Source organism: Salmo trutta, chromosome 30 (genome assembly GCF_901001165.1).
Source record: "Salmo trutta chromosome 30, fSalTru1.1, whole genome shotgun sequence".
NCBI lineage: Eukaryota > Metazoa > Chordata > Actinopteri > Salmoniformes > Salmonidae > Salmo > Salmo trutta.
Window position 1 is genome coordinate 20436689 of NC_042986.1, and position 18031 is coordinate 20454719.

The window sequence follows — 18031 nt, forward strand, 5'->3', positions numbered from 1 at the left end:
CAGCTTCTTGATATTCCACACCTGTCAGGTGGATGGATTATCTTAGCAAAGGAGAAATGCTCACTAACAGGGATGTAAATTACTGTGTGCCCAAATTGAGAGAAATTAGCTTTTTATGCATATGGAACTTTTCTTTGATCTTTTATTTCAGCTCATGAAACCAACATTATGTTTTTGTGTACTGTAGGTGTCATGCATTGATGGAGTAGCTTTTAGAATGCATTACCCATGGCATAAAGTAGCCAGGCTAGTTACATTTATTTGAAATTCCTGGACAATATTTAGAAAAGTTTGAGGCTACTAGCTACCCTGTAAGTGTCAGTGAGCTCTAACTTCAATGAACATTATTGTTCACATAATACATAACAGAAACAATGCCAGCAGTGTATCTAATACTCACTTGGACACAATGTAGTTTTACATCTAGATTCAATATACTACTTCCCACAGAACAAAAGGGTTTATTGTGCACATATGAAAATGCATTACAAAAAAACAGACCTAAAACATGATTGTTTTGAGGGTATTGTTTAGACAATGTACATTAAAATATGTGCCCGAGTGAGGTCCCTGTTTTGAACAAGCAATGTTTGAGTGAAGGTGCGCTTTGAAATATAATTCCTAGAACAGACATCCCATTCAAGTCAATGTGTGAAAATGCAGTTGTCTAAGGGCTTTTCCTCTTCTGGTCATTCTGTTTCTATGGTTGTGTTCTCTGTGCTAATAACCAGTGCTTCTATGTGTGGATGGGGGCATCACCCTCAGAAGCGCACTCGTACCCTCCAGGAGTAGTTGGTGAGGACCTTGTTCTTTTTCCTCACGATGCAGGTGTATGTGCCCTCGTTGATGGCGTTGGCCACGATACTGATGTGGTCGTCTTTTAGGGAGATGTAGCCAGGGTGGGAGTACTCCAGAATCTCTCCGTCCTTGTACCAGCTACAGAAACAGTACAAATACATTTAAATTCAGTCCATTGTTGGTATGATATCATGATTCATTAGAAGTGATATTGGGCTAAATAAGACATACTCACTATACTTTGCCTGCCTTTGCTGCAATTTTCTTCCCACATCGGAAGGTGAGCTTCTTCCCCTCAGCCACCAGCTTGTGTTTGGTCCGTTGGGGGGTGGGGGTGGGGGCCACGGTGGGGAAGGGGAACTCTGAGGAAAGTAAGGGAACACAAGGTTAAAGGCTGGGGTATCCACTTCTGTATAGTCTTGGTATTAACCAGACATGACTCAGTGTGGTATGGCTTTAATTTCACAAAAGGATGTTAATGTCTTTTCATGAAATGTTTACTCCAAAAAGTAAACAAAGCGCCCAGAAAATGTCTTCTTAGTAATTGTTTAATCTGATCTGAGTAGGAATTTAGGATCATACTTAAAATTATCGCCCAAGACTTACACACTCAAACGATCTGCCTACATGTGTATCAAAAAACTTCATGGCAACTCCATTGTAGATGTTTAAGGACATTCTCTATGTAGTTAATTTACCCAAGTGCTACGGCCATTCGATGAGTGTAAACACGATGTTGTGCCTCATGATCAGTTGGAAGTCTGTTTAAAAGGCAGCCACTAGTTTGGGCCGCAGAAATCCCAAATTGACTTTCCGCGTCTCTAACACTCAAGCCACAGTCTGAAATTCCAGTGGTTTGGAGTCATACTGGAATTTTCCACAGCCGTACAATGTCTCCCAATCAACAATGAGGAACAGATTAGGAGCCAGGAATGGTATCCTTTCTCCTCTCCACATTCTCCCTTGTTACACATATAAATCGGACAAACCCACAATCTATGGCTGCCGTGGCGAGGAGGAGTCATATCCTGTTGTGCAACCGGAGGCCTCGGCCCTGGTGAGACTGGTTGCGGAGGTTATGGGAATTGAAGCTGTTGAGGTGCTTCACTAAGATGCTCTGCTCGCTTACTATAAAGCAGACCAAAATACATCCTGAGGTAATTATTTCTGAATGAGTCACATCCAGTGGCAAGTATCTAATCTAACTTTAAATCAGAAGGGCTGCAAACCCTCATCATGGTTTTGTTGGCTGGACTTTGTTGGCTGCGTTACGATGCATTGGCAAATGGTACAGATGCGATTCCTTGCACCAGTAGATTGGGAGTAATCTTTTTTTCCTTTGCAGTGCTGCTCTTACCATAACAGAAATCACAGCTGGAGGGGCAGTGCTTCTGCATGAGCTTGCGCTTGCTGTCGCAATAGCCTTTTCGCGCCCAGGCTGGACAGATAAATAATCTATCCAAACATCCTACAGGGGAGGAGGAAAGAGAGGGATGAGAGTGCTAATTTCAGTCTACAGAAAGGAATTTGGGATGACAATCTGCCTTCACATTTATAATGACTCACTCACTGTATTAAAGGTTCAACAATAGTCATTAAGGCCACGTTTACTTGCAGCAGGTAGTAAATCAATTATTTGTGAAGCATCTATATAGTGCTTAGGAAGAAATCATGAATAGTCTATAAAGCCTGTATAAATTGGTTGTTTAAAGTGGGACCATTATTTTAAATAAGGATTTATTTCATTTGAAAGATATGCTACTGGTGATTGTTTTGTGCTACAAAACAATATGACACTTTATTCTGTCTGTTTTACAGGGCTTTCTGATTGTGGGTGCTTGGCTTTACCATAGAGTCGGTGCAGGCCCCACACCTCGTCTTGTGTGATGAGCTTGCGCCCCGTTAGAGTTGCGTTCAGGTGCATGATGGCCTTGGGGTTCAGGGAGTGCATGAGGCCCAGGACGTGGCCAATCTCGTGAGCCGCTACATGGACCAAGTCTGTCAGCCATACCCCTGCACAAACCAACAACACAAAACTGTTCATTCTGTCTCAGTAATTGGGGTGCATCGCAATAGTTGAAAGTAGCTAAAGTCCTTTCCCTCATCCACTGAACTATACACATGAAAGCTAGTTCCGAGTGGCATAACAACATATGGCTTTCACCTATACCTGCTACTGAGACAGTTGATCTAACGACAACGGCAAAATCTAACTACGCTTCTAAGTTCAGTATCTTCCAACCATTACACATTTAGGCACAGTATTACACTGTGGACTATTCCAGCTTCAAGACATAATTACCAACTACAGTGTCCACGATTTTCACTTTTCAACCCTGTGCATCTGATTAATTCAACTGGACCTCCAGCAAGTAGCTTTGGTGCTGAGTGCACAACAGCAGCTTACAAAAATCAGGAAAGAGATCACCCAAGGTGCCTGCCTTTTTTCCAGCTGAAGCGCATGTTTCCCAGAATCCAATACTCATGGTCGTCAAAGTGGATCTCGCCCGTCGGAGGAAAGAAAGCATGTGCCAGTTCGCCAGTGATGCCGTCGAAACAGTGGTGCAAGTAGGACTGCAGACAGTCTGTGTGGTTGATGGGGTAGAAGCCTGCCAAAAAGAGACAGAGCTGTGCCTCAGACAGCGCAACCAAGAGGGGAAACTCTCCAGACTCTCTCATTCTACATACAATAGAGTCTAGAAGATGATGGATTTCAAACTTCTTAACACCACTGAGGATGACTGTCATTTTTCACACTTGCATCAAGTATTTATGCTGGAACAAGACTCCCAGATCATGGTGCTCCCACTCTGATGGCTTCGGCATGATTCAGATCATTTTAAAATGATTACACATGCTTGGAAGGTATACAGGACTCTTTATCATACAAATAGAGCCATGAATCATGCTGAACATTAGATAACTAGACAGTAGAGGGAGATTTGTTCATTTCAAATGCTGAGGGCATTTCAGACACAAGTCACTGTATAGGCCTACTAGATTATATGCCAGTCATCATGCCTGATATACTTTAGGTGGGGGCACAACAACATATACCTATCTTGATGTCTGCCTCCTGGTCAGCGGGCACCTCTCTAAAGCTGAAGGGTGAGACATCACTCCACATAGTGAAGGCCTTGGCAATGCCCCGGCGCGTGTCACTGACATTCATCAGGTTCCTTGGGAAAGAGAGCAGCCTGCACAAACACAATGCCATTATCTGGGGAACCCACTTAGCATATTACAACAGCAGAAATCAGTAAAAGCAATTGGCGCTATCATAAAGCTCTGACAGCTGTCCCTCGTAAATATGTCTGAAGTCAATTCAAACAGCATTTGTTTTTAGACAGTAAATGTTTGGTAAGAAAGGAGGGTGAAATAAAATAATCTACAAACTTGTAAGTGAGCTTGAACTTGTCCCATTTGAGTTTCTCAGGGGTGAGGGTGTAGCGCTTGTTCCTGGAGAGGTGGAGAACCTGCGTGCGGGCATCTTTGCGAATCCCAATCATTAACACACCAGAGGTGTGAACTTCTTCCTTGGACAAAAAAATTGTAGATTAACCCCCTGAGATTTGGCGTGACCAGTTAGGAGCGAGGAGAGGAGTTTCAACCTACTGGACACATGTCACCTCAACATCCAGATGTAATTTATATTTATGATCGGGATCTGGATTCCCAGCAAACAAATGTTGGTTTCCAGAACTTTGTGTGACAGTTATTTGTCAAAGGATAACCTTTAGGAAACGTTACAGATAAATTCTGGGTTCGCTGGGTAGGCCTTAAGTGAGACTCTTTTTAAAAATGTTATACTGAACATAAATATAAACGCAACATGTAAATTATTAGTCCCATGTTTCATGAGCTGAAATAAAAGATCCCAGAAATGTTCCATACACACAAAAAGCTTATTTCTCTAAAATGTTGTGCACAAATTTGTTTACATCCCTGTTAGTGAGCATTTCTCCTTTGCCAAGATAATCCATCCACTTGACAGGTGTGGCATATCAAGAAGCTGATTAAACAGCATGATCATTACACAGGTGCACCTTGTGCAGGGGACAATAAAAGGCCACTCTAAAGTGTGAAGTTTTGTCACACAACACAATGCCACACATGTTGCCAGAAAAATGAATGTTAATTTATCTTCCTCCAACATCGTTTTAGAGAATTTGACAGAAAGTCCAACTGGCCTCACAACCGCAGACCACGTGTATGGCGTCATGTGGGTGAGCAGTTTGCTGGTGTCAACGTTGTGAACTGAGCATCCCATGGCGGCAGCGGAGTTATGGTATGGGCAGGCATAAGCTACAGACAATGAATACAATTGCATTTTATCTATGTCAATTTGAATGCACAAAGATACTGTGACAAGATCCTGAGGCCCATTGTCGTGCCATTCATCCGCCGCCATCACCTCATGTTTCAGCATGATAACGCACGGCCCCATGTCACAAGGGTCTGTAAACAATTCCTGGAAGTTGAACATTTCCATGGTCTGCATACTCGCCAGACATGTCACTCATTGAGCATGTTTGGAATGCTCTTGATCGACGTGTACAACAGCGTTTTCCAGATCAACTTGTACGACAATGTTTTCCAGTTTCCACCAATATCCAGAAACTTCGCACAGTCATTGAAGAAGAGTGGGACAACAGGCCACAATCAACAGCCTGATCAACTCTATGTGAAGGAGATATGTCTCGCTGCTTGAGGCAAATGGTGGTCACACCAGACACTGATTGGTTTTCTGATCCACACCCCTACTTTTGTTTTTAAAGGTATCGGTGACCAACAGATGCATATCTGTATGTGAACTCCATAGATTAGGACCAAATTAATTTATTGCAATTGACTGATTTCCTTATTTGAACTGTAACCAAGTAAAATCTTTTAAATTGTTGCATGGAGCGTTTAGATTTTTGTTCAGTAGATAATTAACCTAGTGTTTGCCTTTGTGTTTATGAACTACACATAGCTAGTGCTTAGTATTTTATCACTATTAGTGTTCCTGTCTTTGTGGCTGACTGACAGATTATTATGATATGACTGACTTGGTCCAGTGTCTGAACCAGACCAAAGAACCAAGCACCAAGGACCAGGAGAATATTGCTAACAACATGAGATGGAAGAACAAAAGTATTCATGGAAGGAACTTGGAGAAAATGGACAAAAACGGTGGAGATCCTTAAGAAGTAAAAAGTAAAAATTGTAACACTTTACTTGAAGGGGGTATACATAAAGCATGCATAATACCTTTATACTAGTCATTGTGTCTGCAGTATCATTCATTAAAAAATGTATAACACATTTATTTAACGTCATTTGTTTTTTTACTGCCACAGTACCCAACCCTCTGACACACTTCAAGTAGCAGGCTGAGAGCAGCACAGAGTTAACGTTGTACTGTAATCTACTTACACTGTTAGTTGTGATTCATGGTGTTAATTTATACAGTGTTTATAGTTATAATGTTCAAAATCTAAACAATCAACAGTTCCATGCTGCAAGGGTTCTGGTTTGATGAGACCAGCTCAACTCTATTGTAATTCTGCCGTTTCTAGAGGCTATTATCCCAATGTCTTGCATGTGAATGTTACATGTTACATTTTCATGCAAGGGCATTCCATTTTGTAGAAAAAGGAAGTGGTCAGCAGTAAAACTGCTTTCCAAACTTTAAGTATGATACATTTTGCAGATACAATATGTCTGATGGCCCTTTGGGGAGGGGCAAATGAGACTGTCCAAATAATAACACCAGGATTCTATTCTTGTTTTACAGCTGTGAAAGGCCAGCTATAGGTGCTTACTGTTTAAGAGTGTTTAGAAATATGTTGTGACTTTGTTTTTATATAATACTAATAGAATGTAAAATATACAGTTACAGTATACACTACCGTTCAAAAGTTTGGGGTCACTTAGAAATGTCCTTATTTTTTAAAGAAAAACACATTTTTTGTCCATTTAAAATAACATCAAATTGATCAGAAATACAGTGTAGACATTGTTAATGTTGTATATGACTATTGTAGCTGGAAACGGCAGATTTCTTATGGAATATCTACATAGGCGTACAGAGGCCCATTATCAGCAACCATCACTCCTGTGTTCCAATGGCACGTTGTATTAGCTAATCTAAGCTTATCATTTTAAAAGGCTAAAAGCTGTGCTAATTATGTTAGCACATCTAAAAACTGTTGTTCTGATTAAAGAAGCAATAAAACTGGCCTTCAGACTAGTTGAGTATCTGGAGCATCAGCATTTGAGGGTTCAATTACAGGCTCAAAATGGCCAGAAACAAAGAACTTTCTTCTGAAACTCGTCAATCTAAACACCAGTCTCAACGTCAACAGTGAAGAGGCGACTCCGGGATGCTGGCCTTCTAGGCAGAGTTCCTCTGTCCAGTGTCTGTGTTCTTTTGCCCATCTTAGTCTTTTCTTTTTATTGGCCAGTCTGAGATATGGCTTTTTCTTTGCAACTCTGTCTAGAAGACCAGCATCCCGGAGTCGCCTCTTCACTGTTGACGTTGAGACTTGTGTTTTGCAGGTACTATTTAATGAAGCTGCCAGTTGAGGACTTGTGAGGCGTCTGTTTCTCAAATAGACACTCTAATGTACTTGTCCTCTTGCTCAGTTGTGCACCGGGGCCTCCCACTCCTCTTTCTATTCTGGTTAGAGCCAGTTTGCACTGTTCTGTGAAGAAAGTAGTACACAGCCTTGTGCGAGATCTTCAGTTTCTTGGCAATTTCTCGCATGGAATAGCCTTCATTTCTCAGAACAAGAATAGACTGACGAGTTTCAGAAGAAAGGACTTTGTTTCTGGCCATTTTGAGCCTGTAATCGAACCCACAAATTCTGATGCTCCAGATACTCAACTAGTCTAAAGAAGGACAGTTTTATTGCTTCTTTAATCAGAACAACAGTTTTCAGCTGTGCTAACATAATTGCAAAAGGGTTTTCTAATGATCAATTAGCCTTTTAAAATGATCAACTTGGATTAGCTAACACAACGTGCCATTGGAACACAGGAGTGATGTTTGCTGATAATGGGCCTCTGTACGCCTATGTAGATATTCCATAAGAAATCTGCTGTTTCCAGCTACAATTGTCATTTACAACATTAACAATGTCTACATTGTATTTCTGATCAATTTGATGTTATTTTAATGGACAAAAAAAATGTATTTTCTTTAAAAAATAAGGACATTTCTAAGTGACCCCAAACTTTTGAATGGTAGTTTACACTTTGACTGATTATCCAACAACTTTAGGTGACTTTGTTATCGGGGACTTTTATGACAAGTGAATAAGCTAATTAAGCCTATCCACAGATCTACTCCACAGTCCTTATCGTCAACAATAAGGGATTGGACCAACATGACCTGACCAAGTTCAACATTTACATACAAATACAGTGGAAATACAACCCCAAAAAATAGCTTTTTCTAAAAATATGAATTTATACTATTAAAATATCTGTATGAAAATGTTATATTTTTTCTCAGAGAAATAATGTAGACACTATATGTAAAGGACGCCACACTGCTGATTCAGCTCATACCTGGCGCTAACTCGGGACCTCTGCCATGCTAGCACACGTGACCGCCCTCCTGAAATGTCTTACCAGTTGGAAAAAGCTAGCTATTCGCTGGCACAAGTGGGGACACTTCAGGCTGAGAAGTAAGTTTCAGACATCCCCATGTGCTACATATGCATTCCTTTTTTAATGTTCCTCAATCCTCAGGAAAACAAGGGCTTTGCCAAGAGCTGAGGCCTAGACACCCAGACGAACACCAGAGGAGCCCTGCAGAAGACTGAAGTCTTCCTGCCACACTGATAACAGAGTCAAGGAAACACACTACAAAAGAAGAGGACATAGCCTAGAAGTTGGAGCAATGTGAGAACAGTCCATGATTTCTATAAGCTACATGTTGTTCTAAGCTGTACCATTTGCTACACCATTTCTTCCTATGGAAAACAACTGAAAATGTTCCAAAACAAGCTCACTGGAGATAACCTTTAGAACCTGATCATTCAGTGCTCAACCAACATGCTAAGCTCCTCTTACTGTGCTCTCCTTTGAAGATTCCCAAACTGTTTGCCCCTGCTTTATTAATCAAGGATTCTGAGAAGTCTGCATTTGACTTAGTGTGAATTAATGAACAATATAAGATACTTTTAGAATAGCTAGCTTGGTATAAGTGAGGGTTAAGACTTCATCCAGCCAGATCAAAACATTTTTATTGTGGCTACAATGCAATAAGAATAGTTGTTTTTTCCTCAACTGGGACAAGAATCAGGGCAAAACCAACCAAATTCTTAATTATTCTACAGAGATTGCATATCATACAAGCAAGTCTGGCTCTTGTGATGATATGTCTCAATCAAATAAAATGTCATAATGGATTTTTGTCCCTTATTCTATACTAACTGTATTGGATAGGTAGCCTATTGTAAAGGCATACAATTATATTCATTGCATGCACCATCAAAACTAAAGAATTCCTCCAATTATATAATATGAATAGGCTAAATTATATGTATAATTACTGATTATATGAAGGAATTTCTGTCTGATGAAGTTTAACCAAAAATGTGATTCATATTACAATTACATTTTATTTATTTATTATTTGCTCATTTGTCACCAAGCAGATGTCTTGGTAGACACCGAAAAAAACAAGTTGAAATAAAATGAAAATATTGTTGCCCTAAACGGGTTTAATCATCCAAAATCTCGATCATAACTTATTCCAGCATAACCTGTCCAGTATAGAAACTGAATGAAGTATTCAGCAGTGCAATTAAAGGAGGTATCAAGTTAGAAAAGTGGAATTTTCACACCATACCTCTATTCTCCAGGTGGGAAATGCCGTGGTTTCTTGCACCCCTTCAAACAGAACCCCAAGCAACGCCACAGGCAGCAGAAGAGCACTGAAGTCGCCTCTTTGTAAACTTCTTAACGTCTGACACACCATCGTTGCGATATCACCTTCCAGAAAAAATCCCTAAACAAAGACAGACTAGTCAATTTCACCACCATCGATCCGCATGGATATCACTGGCCATCCAATGCATCCTTTTATTTGACAAATGAATTTAAAATTGAGAATAACGGAGGATAACGGTGTTAAGGCTGGAATCCTTGGTCACCCGCCGCCAGCTCCAGGCTGCATCAAACGTTGCAGCTTTCTGTACAACCTTCGGCCGCAGCGCTATTCCGCAGTCTGCCAAATGGTTTCACATTACTTTAAATGGAGGTCAGAGTTTGACAAGTTTAAATGGAAAGGAAACCAGCTGCACGTAGTCGACAATCTTAAAACTATTTTGATATAACTATTATTTTTGCATGCTTATTAATAAAGAAGTTCATAACAGAGATTTGATCATGGATTTAAAAATGTAGGCCTGCTCAAATACCTATGTGTGGGTATCTCATTTTAGCTGTGGAATACGCATAGGGCAATAGGTTGACTTTGATTTATATTGAACCTTATTTAAATATTTTCTGACTCTTAATTAAAAATGCAATATTTTTTTGTTCTAATTGCATAGGAAAATAGTATATCTGTGACAGGCGTGATGCAAGCAACAAATATTTCTCAAATTGTATTTTAATTGGAGTAAATGACCTACATCAAATTAATTGTGAAAATGTATGCAGGTCTGTGTAAAACTAGTGCGTTTGTGAAGGCCCAAAACACGCAATTTGAGTCTGGGCTGCATTCGTATTCAGCAACGTTCGAAAATAATTGGAAAACAAATTGCTTCACAAGTGTTTTGTTTTTTTAAGAGAGTATGGTATTTGCCCCGAATTTAGTTGAACGTTTTCCCCCATTTACGAATCTGGGTGGGATAGTGAGAGATCGCACTGAACCACCACCAGAGAACCAATAACTTCCTGGCCTGCCTTAGTATTTCTAATACATCCGTTGGTGCGAGTGTACAAAATAAGCGATATTTTAAATCCCAATTTTTCCCAGATATTTTTCTTATTTTATTTAAATGTTCTTATTGAGGAATGGGTTCTTCTTGCACATGTCATCAACAATACCCGGAACACAGATCACATTGAAGTGAGTTTCTAACGGCGCCTATTTACGTCTGCACTCACTCAAGAGGGTTGGATGAAATGTCGTCCGTCGGGGTTAACTGTGATCAGCCAGTGAAATATTCTCGAAATTGACACGTAGCAAGTTTACCAAGGGAGTAGGGTCAGCCCTGTGGTTAGGTAGCGGTCACATAAATATGTTGTTACATGGCGTGAAATAGTTTATCGGATAACGGACGCATAAAACAGGTAAAGTCTTGTTTCGGACATTTAATTTGGCCCTGGCTTTTGGCTTGCTAATAGCACACTGGATAGTTAGCTTTAATCTTTTAATCTATGTAGTTGACTATCCAGCAGTGCAATGCTGTAAATGCCAATTTTGCGAGGTTGTAGGGCGCAAGCAATGTGGCCATCCAACAGGTGTGTTGTACAATTCACAACATGGTGCATTGAAATTCAGGTGATCCAACTAGCATTTTTCTAGCTACTCGGGAACTACTGGAAATAAACAGACTCGTTTGCTACCTACGTCTTAGCATGTAGTAGCACGCTTTAATCCTGCTCAACAACAACAAAACATTCTGGTCTCACGCTCTTGCAACCCTTCAATTATGACGGACAATACAATAACTACCCCATACTGGTTTTCAATAACTTAAAGAGCCTGCATTCTGATGCTCTTCTTCATTAAATGAGATGTTCACTGTACATAAATGACATTCTGTGTGTGACCTCTGTAATTCTGTTACAGGTTTACCTTCTGTTTCTTTGTTTTGTGGACACTGGCAGAGGTATGGCTGTGGGGCAGAAACCAAGCAGTGCAGAGACATTTGTTTTGGCTGGATTGAATGGACATGGCGAGACAAGGCACACCGGTTTGAATGACAGTGTGCAGAATCACACCGCCGACCACCGGAGCTCGGGGAGGGCCAGAGTCGCGTCTGACATGAGGTACAAGTGTGCTGCTTATGTGCTGGCCCTGCGGCCGTGGAGTTTCAGCGCCTCCCTCACACCGGTGGCTCTGGGCAGTGCCCTGGCCTACAAGCTGGAGGGCTCTGTGGACTTGGTCATCCTCATGGTGTGTGCCGTGGCAGTGCTGGTGGTGCACGGGGCAGGGAATCTGGTTAACACTTACTATGACTTCTCCAAAGGGATCGACCACAAGAAGAGCGACGATAGGACTCTGGTGGATGAGATCCTGGCGCCGCAGGACGTGGTCATGTTCGGAGCGCTGCTCTACTCTCTGGGCTGCTTGTGTGCCACCCTGCTCTACTTTCTCTCCACGTTGAGGATGGAGCATCTGGCCCTTATTTATTTTGGAGGGCTCTCCAGCTCTTTTCTGTACACGGGAGGTGAGCTTGGCATTAACCTGTTTCAAAATGTACTGACATTATTTCCCTCAGTTTATTTACAAGTACACACACACACACACACACACACTAATATCCAGATTCTTACGATACCTTTCTTATCCTGTTTTCAGGCATTGGTCTTAAGTACGTGGCCCTGGGGGACGTGGTGATCCTGATCACGTTTGGCCCCCTGGCGGTCATGTTTGCCCACGCCGTGCAGGTGGGCTACCTGTCTGTCCTGCCTCTGGTCTACGCCGTTCCCCTGGCCCTCAACACAGAGGCTATCCTACACAGCAACAATACCAGAGACATGGACTCTGACAAACAGGCGGGCATCGTCACTCTGGCCATTCTCATTGGGCCCACTTTGTCCTACATCCTCTTCAACCTCCTGCTGTTTGTCCCTTATGTGCTCTTCTGCATCCTGGCCACCCACTACACCATCAGCATGGCCCTGCCCCTGCTCACGTTGCCTATGGCCTTCCCCCTAGAGAGGCAGTTCCGCAGCCAGTGCTATTCCAAGATCCCCCAAAAGACAGCCAAGCTCAACCTCCTGATGGGACTTTTCTATGTCTTTGGGATCATTCTGGCACCTCAAGGCAGCTTACCGCTACTGTGATTGAATTGTAGCTTCTTTTATAGCTTTTTTTGTTGTTGAAATGCAGACTAGTTTATGTACATCTTTGTATTTGTAATTGTTTACTTGAGTTCAAAGGCTTTAATGTATTGTCTAATTCATACGTCCAGAGAAACAGTTTAGTTACTCTTCTTTAATACTGACAGATATAACCAGATGCGTAACTGGTCCAGTATTTTGCATAGTTTTTGTGTATCGATTGAAGTCTGAGATGTGTTCAGACTCATTTGGTATAAGACTACAGTACAGAGGACATTTCAAGTCCTGATGCCTCAAAATGAGGACAGACGTTGAAGAAACGGTTGCCATGGGTTGCGGCGGGCCCTCAGACTTGCTACCGGTGATGCAATTCTTCAAAATGTCAATAAACCAAATCTAAACCATTTAATCTCTGTAAATTGAAATTAAATGTCCGTTTTCTTTGGTTATGTTAGGACAATAGCCTGATTTATTAGTCAGGGTTTGAGGTTAAAATTATGAATCGCAATAATGTTTTTATTTTGGGGGGGGGGGATGAATTGCAATGTTTTTATTTGTGTTCACTCATTTGGTATAAGACTACAGTACAGAGGACATTTCAAGTCCTGATGCCTCATCTCAGACTTTTATTTGGGGGGCCTTGTAATTATCAGGTTTTGCAGTCAAGGTTTGGGAATTTCCATTTTTTTTTGTTAGAGGACTGCAACCATTAATTGATTGTCTATAAACAAATACAAATTAACGTACATGGAAATGCCCCCAAATGGTCCAAATCTCAGCCTGATTTGCATCGGACCAGTTAGTGATCTTTTAGGATTTTACTATTAAATGTATGGTTTGGGAAGTTATGGATTCATTAAGAAATGACATCTATTGTCTTTGTCTTTCTTGTTCCTCACAAAATGACATTTCAAATTGGGTTGTCATAAGAGAAAAAAAATGCAAAAAATGTAATTTTATTTATTTACTTCAGGTTCTTGCTCTCAGAATTTGATATAGAAATAATTTTGACTATTTCAGAGAAGACTATAGTTTTACATTTTATTAAAGGTTTTGAAATATGCAATGTAAATAGGGCCAGTGCCCATACTCTGCCACAGCTTTCTGTTGAGCTCCAAACTTCAGGTTTGAATAAGACCTCAATTCACATATTGGAGCCAGTGCTTATCATTAGATATGCAAGCCCACAGTATTAATCCTCTGGAAGCCAGGAGGTTTTGCTCCCCCTCGGGCTTGTGCGTTGGAGGAGATCTTCGTGGGATATACTCAGCCTTGTCTCAGGGTAGTATGTTGGTGGTCTGTTGGTATCCCTCTAGTGGTGTGGGAACTGTGCTTTGGCAAAGTGGGTGGGGGTATTGTCGGATGGGGCCACTGTCCCCCGACCCACCCCTGTCTAAGCCTCCAGTATCTATACTGCAATAGTCTATGTGCCGGGGGGCTAGGTCAGTCTTTTATATCTGGTGTAATTCTCCTGTCTTATCTGGTGTCCTGTGTGAATTTAAGTATGCTGCCTCTAATTCTCCCTCCCGTCCCGGAGGACCGGAGTCCTAAGATCATGCCTCAGGACTACCTGGCCCGATGACTCCTGGCAGTCCCCAGTCCACCTGGTCGTGCTGCTGCTTCAGTTTCAACTGTTCTGCCTGTGGCTATGGAACCCTGACATGTTCACCGGACGTGCTACCTTGTCCCGGACCTGCTATTTTTGACTCTCTACTGCACCTGCTGTCTCGACCTCTGAATGCCCAGCTATGAAAAGCCAAGTGACATTTCCTCCTGAGGTACTGACCTGTTGCACCCTCTAAAACCACTATAATTATTATTTGACCCTGCTGGTCATCTATGAACGTTTGAACATCTTGAAGAACAATCTGACCTTAATGGCCATGTACTCTTATAATCTCCACTCGGCACAGCCAGAACAGGACTGGCCAGCCATCAGAGCCTGGTTCCTCTCTAGGGTTCTTCCTAGGTTCCTGCCTTTCTAGGGAGTTTTTCCTAGCCACCGTGCTTCTACATCTGCATTGCTTGCTGTTAGGGGTTTTAGGCAGGGTTTCTGTATAACACTTTGTGACATCTGCTGATGTAAAATTGGGTTTTATAAATACATTTGATTGATTGACTTGTATCCATTTGTAAATAACTTGTGTTTTATATGGAACAGGACTGGGACATGACAGTTGGACTTGTCAGCCAAACTACTCAGTCTGATGGTAAGAATTTGCATCATGTTAACTTACTAAATGTAGAAATGCCTTTATAGACAGTGTTGTCAAAAGCCATACCGGTATAACTTAAAAGAGCAATCTGTAGTTGCTACATAAATGTTTTAAAACAAATAATTAATAAATTAATATTGTACCCATTGATTCTTGAAGAATATAACTTAGAAATGCCTCATGAGCTTAGTTCAATTGTTGTACCCCATCAGAAGCCAACATAAACCAATGTTTGTAAATAAAGTCAATGTAAACCAACACTATACACTGAGTGTACAAAACATGAACACCAGCTCTTTCCATGACAGACTGACGAGGTGAAAGTTATGATCCTTTATTGATGACACTTGTTAAATTCACTTTAATCAGTGTAGATGAAGGGGATGGGGCAGGTTAAAGAAGGATTTTAAAGCCTTGAGACAATTAAGGCCTTGAGACATTAATTGTGTGTGTGCCATTCATAGAGTGAATGGGAAAGAAAACATATTTAAGTGCCTTTGAACGGGGTATGGTAGTAGGTGCCAGGTGCACCGGTTTGTGTCAAGAACTGCAACGCTGCTGGGTTTTTCACGCTCAACTGTTTCCCGTGCAACTCGATATTAGGAAGGTGTTCTTAATGTTTTGTACACTGTGTATACCCTCACTACACGGGTAAAACTAATGTTGAAAACATGGATGGTCAGCCCTTGCATCCATAGCTCTGTCTATTCATTTGAGAGTGGTTACATTTCTCCAACCCCATCCCTCAACCTTTTACCAAAACAGGGGCAGGGATGAGCTTTGTTATTGTTTCAACTGCAGATTGCCTCTTTAAAAGGCTATTTATCGCCCCACCCTACCATTTAGTATAGAACTTTAGTATGGAACTACCATTTAGTATAGAACCCCCTCTACTTATCGCCTATCTAAATAAAAGGTACAAAGGGAGAACATTTTTTATTTGGTCAACCAAACCACAGACAACCTTTTGCAGTTCTAATGCTTCAGCCTCACCAGGTGCATAACAGCCATCCACCATTTCAATGCTTTACAACTGACGTTGTATTTAATAATAAACAACAACTTTACAAATACATAAATATGCCACTCGGCAGATGCTTGTATCCAAAGCAAAGTTTAATGAGTGCATACCAGTATGTGATCCCTGCAGGAATTGAACCCTCCACCTTGTCATTGCTAGCGCCAAACTCTTATAAACTGAGCCACACTGGACCAAATGCTCTTTCATCCATCTTTCCTTTCTTCCTTGAGACAATTATTGATCTGGTTAGGCTGGGGCGGGTTCAGGAATATCTATTCCATCTCAAAAAAAATATTATACTCTCCTTGAAAAAAATTATCTAAACTCCATGATAAGAGAATCATCATGTCTCCTCTATTTCATTACATTTCTATCTGCACCACTCAGAATGCTTCCAACGCCTGAGTTAAGCCCCTGCTCTCATGTGGCTCTGTCATCATCCACTCATGAGCAGTCTGTCATATGCAAGTCAATTGTGTGTTTGTATCATATGTGTTCATGATGAAGAGGGCATGAGGTTATGTTCGGCTAAGGACAGAGATGGTTTATGATACAGGCCTTGCTAAGAACAGGATGTCTAGGCTCATCAGTGTGCTCTGCAGCAGAGCGAGATAATTGACCCATTAAAAGCACAGACGCTGAGATGGGAATAGTGAGGCGCTCGCGCAATGTTTTGTCTGGATTTCTACCGTTGCTTATTACACCATTATTCAACTCTACTATTGGATAATGGTGTCCCGTCATTTCATTACACCTCTCTCTGAAATTATTAATAAGCAGAGGTCTAAAGTAATAAATTACAACTACTCTTGTTACTGTTATTGAGTAGCTTTTCTTGTACTTTTTTTTGTAATTCTACTTCTTGAGTAAAATGTCATCTAAGTAACAGTATTTCTACTTGAGTAGGATATTTCAGTACTCTTTCCACCCTTGTTGACAGGTGACACCATTGACTCGACATCAATATTTGTCTTAACATCAAATGAAAATTATAATTTTGAAACTGTCTCTCAAATAATTTTCATACATCTAGGTAGGGACCAGGAAATATTGTCCCAATGTGGAGACATTACCATGTGTTGACATGGAAAAGCTTAAACAGATAGGCTGCGTTTACACTAATGTGGTCTCGGGGCATTTCGTCTTATTCTGCACTTAAATCTGTGACACTCCATTTAGTATGATATATTAGGTTACATTATGAATGGAATAGCGGTCGTACAATATCATACATCTTACCTGGACGTAAAATAGCATACGAATTGAATGGGGTAATTTACCATACATCTTGGAAGACGAGACCAGGTTTCTTGTTGTGCTGTAACAACAAAGAATTACGGGGAGAATTTACGTTGGTGGTTAGGGGAACTAACAACAAAAGTTAGGATTATTTGAAAAGGTTAGAACTAAAATCACAAAGGTTAGGTGAATTTACGTAGCCGATTAGGTGAATTGACCTAAGCTTAGAATAAGGGCAAAGGTTAGCTAAAGTTGTCCCCGACGAACCTCGAACATGCAACCTTTAGATTGCAGAAGATCGCCGATTACGCCCCCTTTAACCCTACTTTTGTTTCTGTCTATAGTAACTAAATCATTAGTAGGTATCAAGTCCTGGAGGTGCTCAGAAGTACATAAAGTGTTTCATATTGAAGGCTGTTTAAACAGGCAGCTCAATTGTGATCTATTGCCCAATTATTGGCAAAATATTTGATCTGATTAGTCAAAAGACCAATTAATGGAGAAAAAAAGATTAGGCTGCCTGTGTAAATGTAGTCGTAGTTATCTGATCTTGACCACATGAACAAAAATGTTTTTTGAAAAGACACTATATGGATTGAATCCTGGCCTGAATGAGGAAAACTCATTTGGGCAGAATTCCAGGGATCTTTCTCAATTATTCTTCCTCAATTACTTACGGAGGTGATAAGGAAGGCCTAAATTCAATCGGATCGAGCAATAACCAGTCTAGGCTATATAGAAA

General features: G+C 41.0%; 2 protein-coding genes across 6 annotated transcripts; one reads left to right on the plus strand and one right to left on the minus strand.

The window, feature by feature from the left end:
• Nucleotides 1-124: 124 nt before the first annotated feature.
• Nucleotides 125-17378, minus strand: LOC115168190 (matrix metalloproteinase-23). 4 transcript variants are annotated; one of them, XM_029723237.1, is made up of 9 exons: nucleotides 9948-10039; nucleotides 9644-9802; nucleotides 4195-4334; nucleotides 3856-3995; nucleotides 3240-3407; nucleotides 2647-2811; nucleotides 2156-2266; nucleotides 1034-1160; nucleotides 125-936 (listed from the first exon to the last, which is right to left on the minus strand). In XM_029723237.1, exons 2-9 carry the CDS (start codon nucleotides 9770-9772, stop codon nucleotides 762-764), a joined length of 1155 nt encoding a protein of 384 aa, XP_029579097.1. In that variant the 5' UTR covers nucleotides 9773-9802; nucleotides 9948-10039; the 3' UTR covers nucleotides 125-761. The 4 variants fall into 4 exon arrangements, with proteins under 4 accessions (XP_029579097.1, XP_029579095.1, XP_029579099.1 ...); XM_029723235.1 differs by having other exon boundaries at nucleotides 9644-10028; XM_029723239.1 differs by lacking the exon at nucleotides 9948-10039 and having other exon boundaries at nucleotides 4195-4330; nucleotides 9644-9795.
• Nucleotides 10891-13680, plus strand: LOC115168191 (ubiA prenyltransferase domain-containing protein 1). 2 transcript variants are annotated; one of them, XM_029723241.1, is made up of 3 exons: nucleotides 10891-11094; nucleotides 11635-12197; nucleotides 12329-13680. In XM_029723241.1, the coding sequence occupies exons 2-3, from the start codon at nucleotides 11639-11641 to the stop codon at nucleotides 12814-12816; spliced, it is 1047 nt and encodes a 348-aa protein (XP_029579101.1). In that variant the 5' UTR covers nucleotides 10891-11094; nucleotides 11635-11638; the 3' UTR covers nucleotides 12817-13680. The 2 variants fall into 2 exon arrangements, with proteins under 2 accessions (XP_029579101.1, XP_029579100.1); XM_029723240.1 differs by having other exon boundaries at nucleotides 10892-11094; nucleotides 11597-12197.
• Nucleotides 17379-18031: the final 653 nt, after the last annotated feature.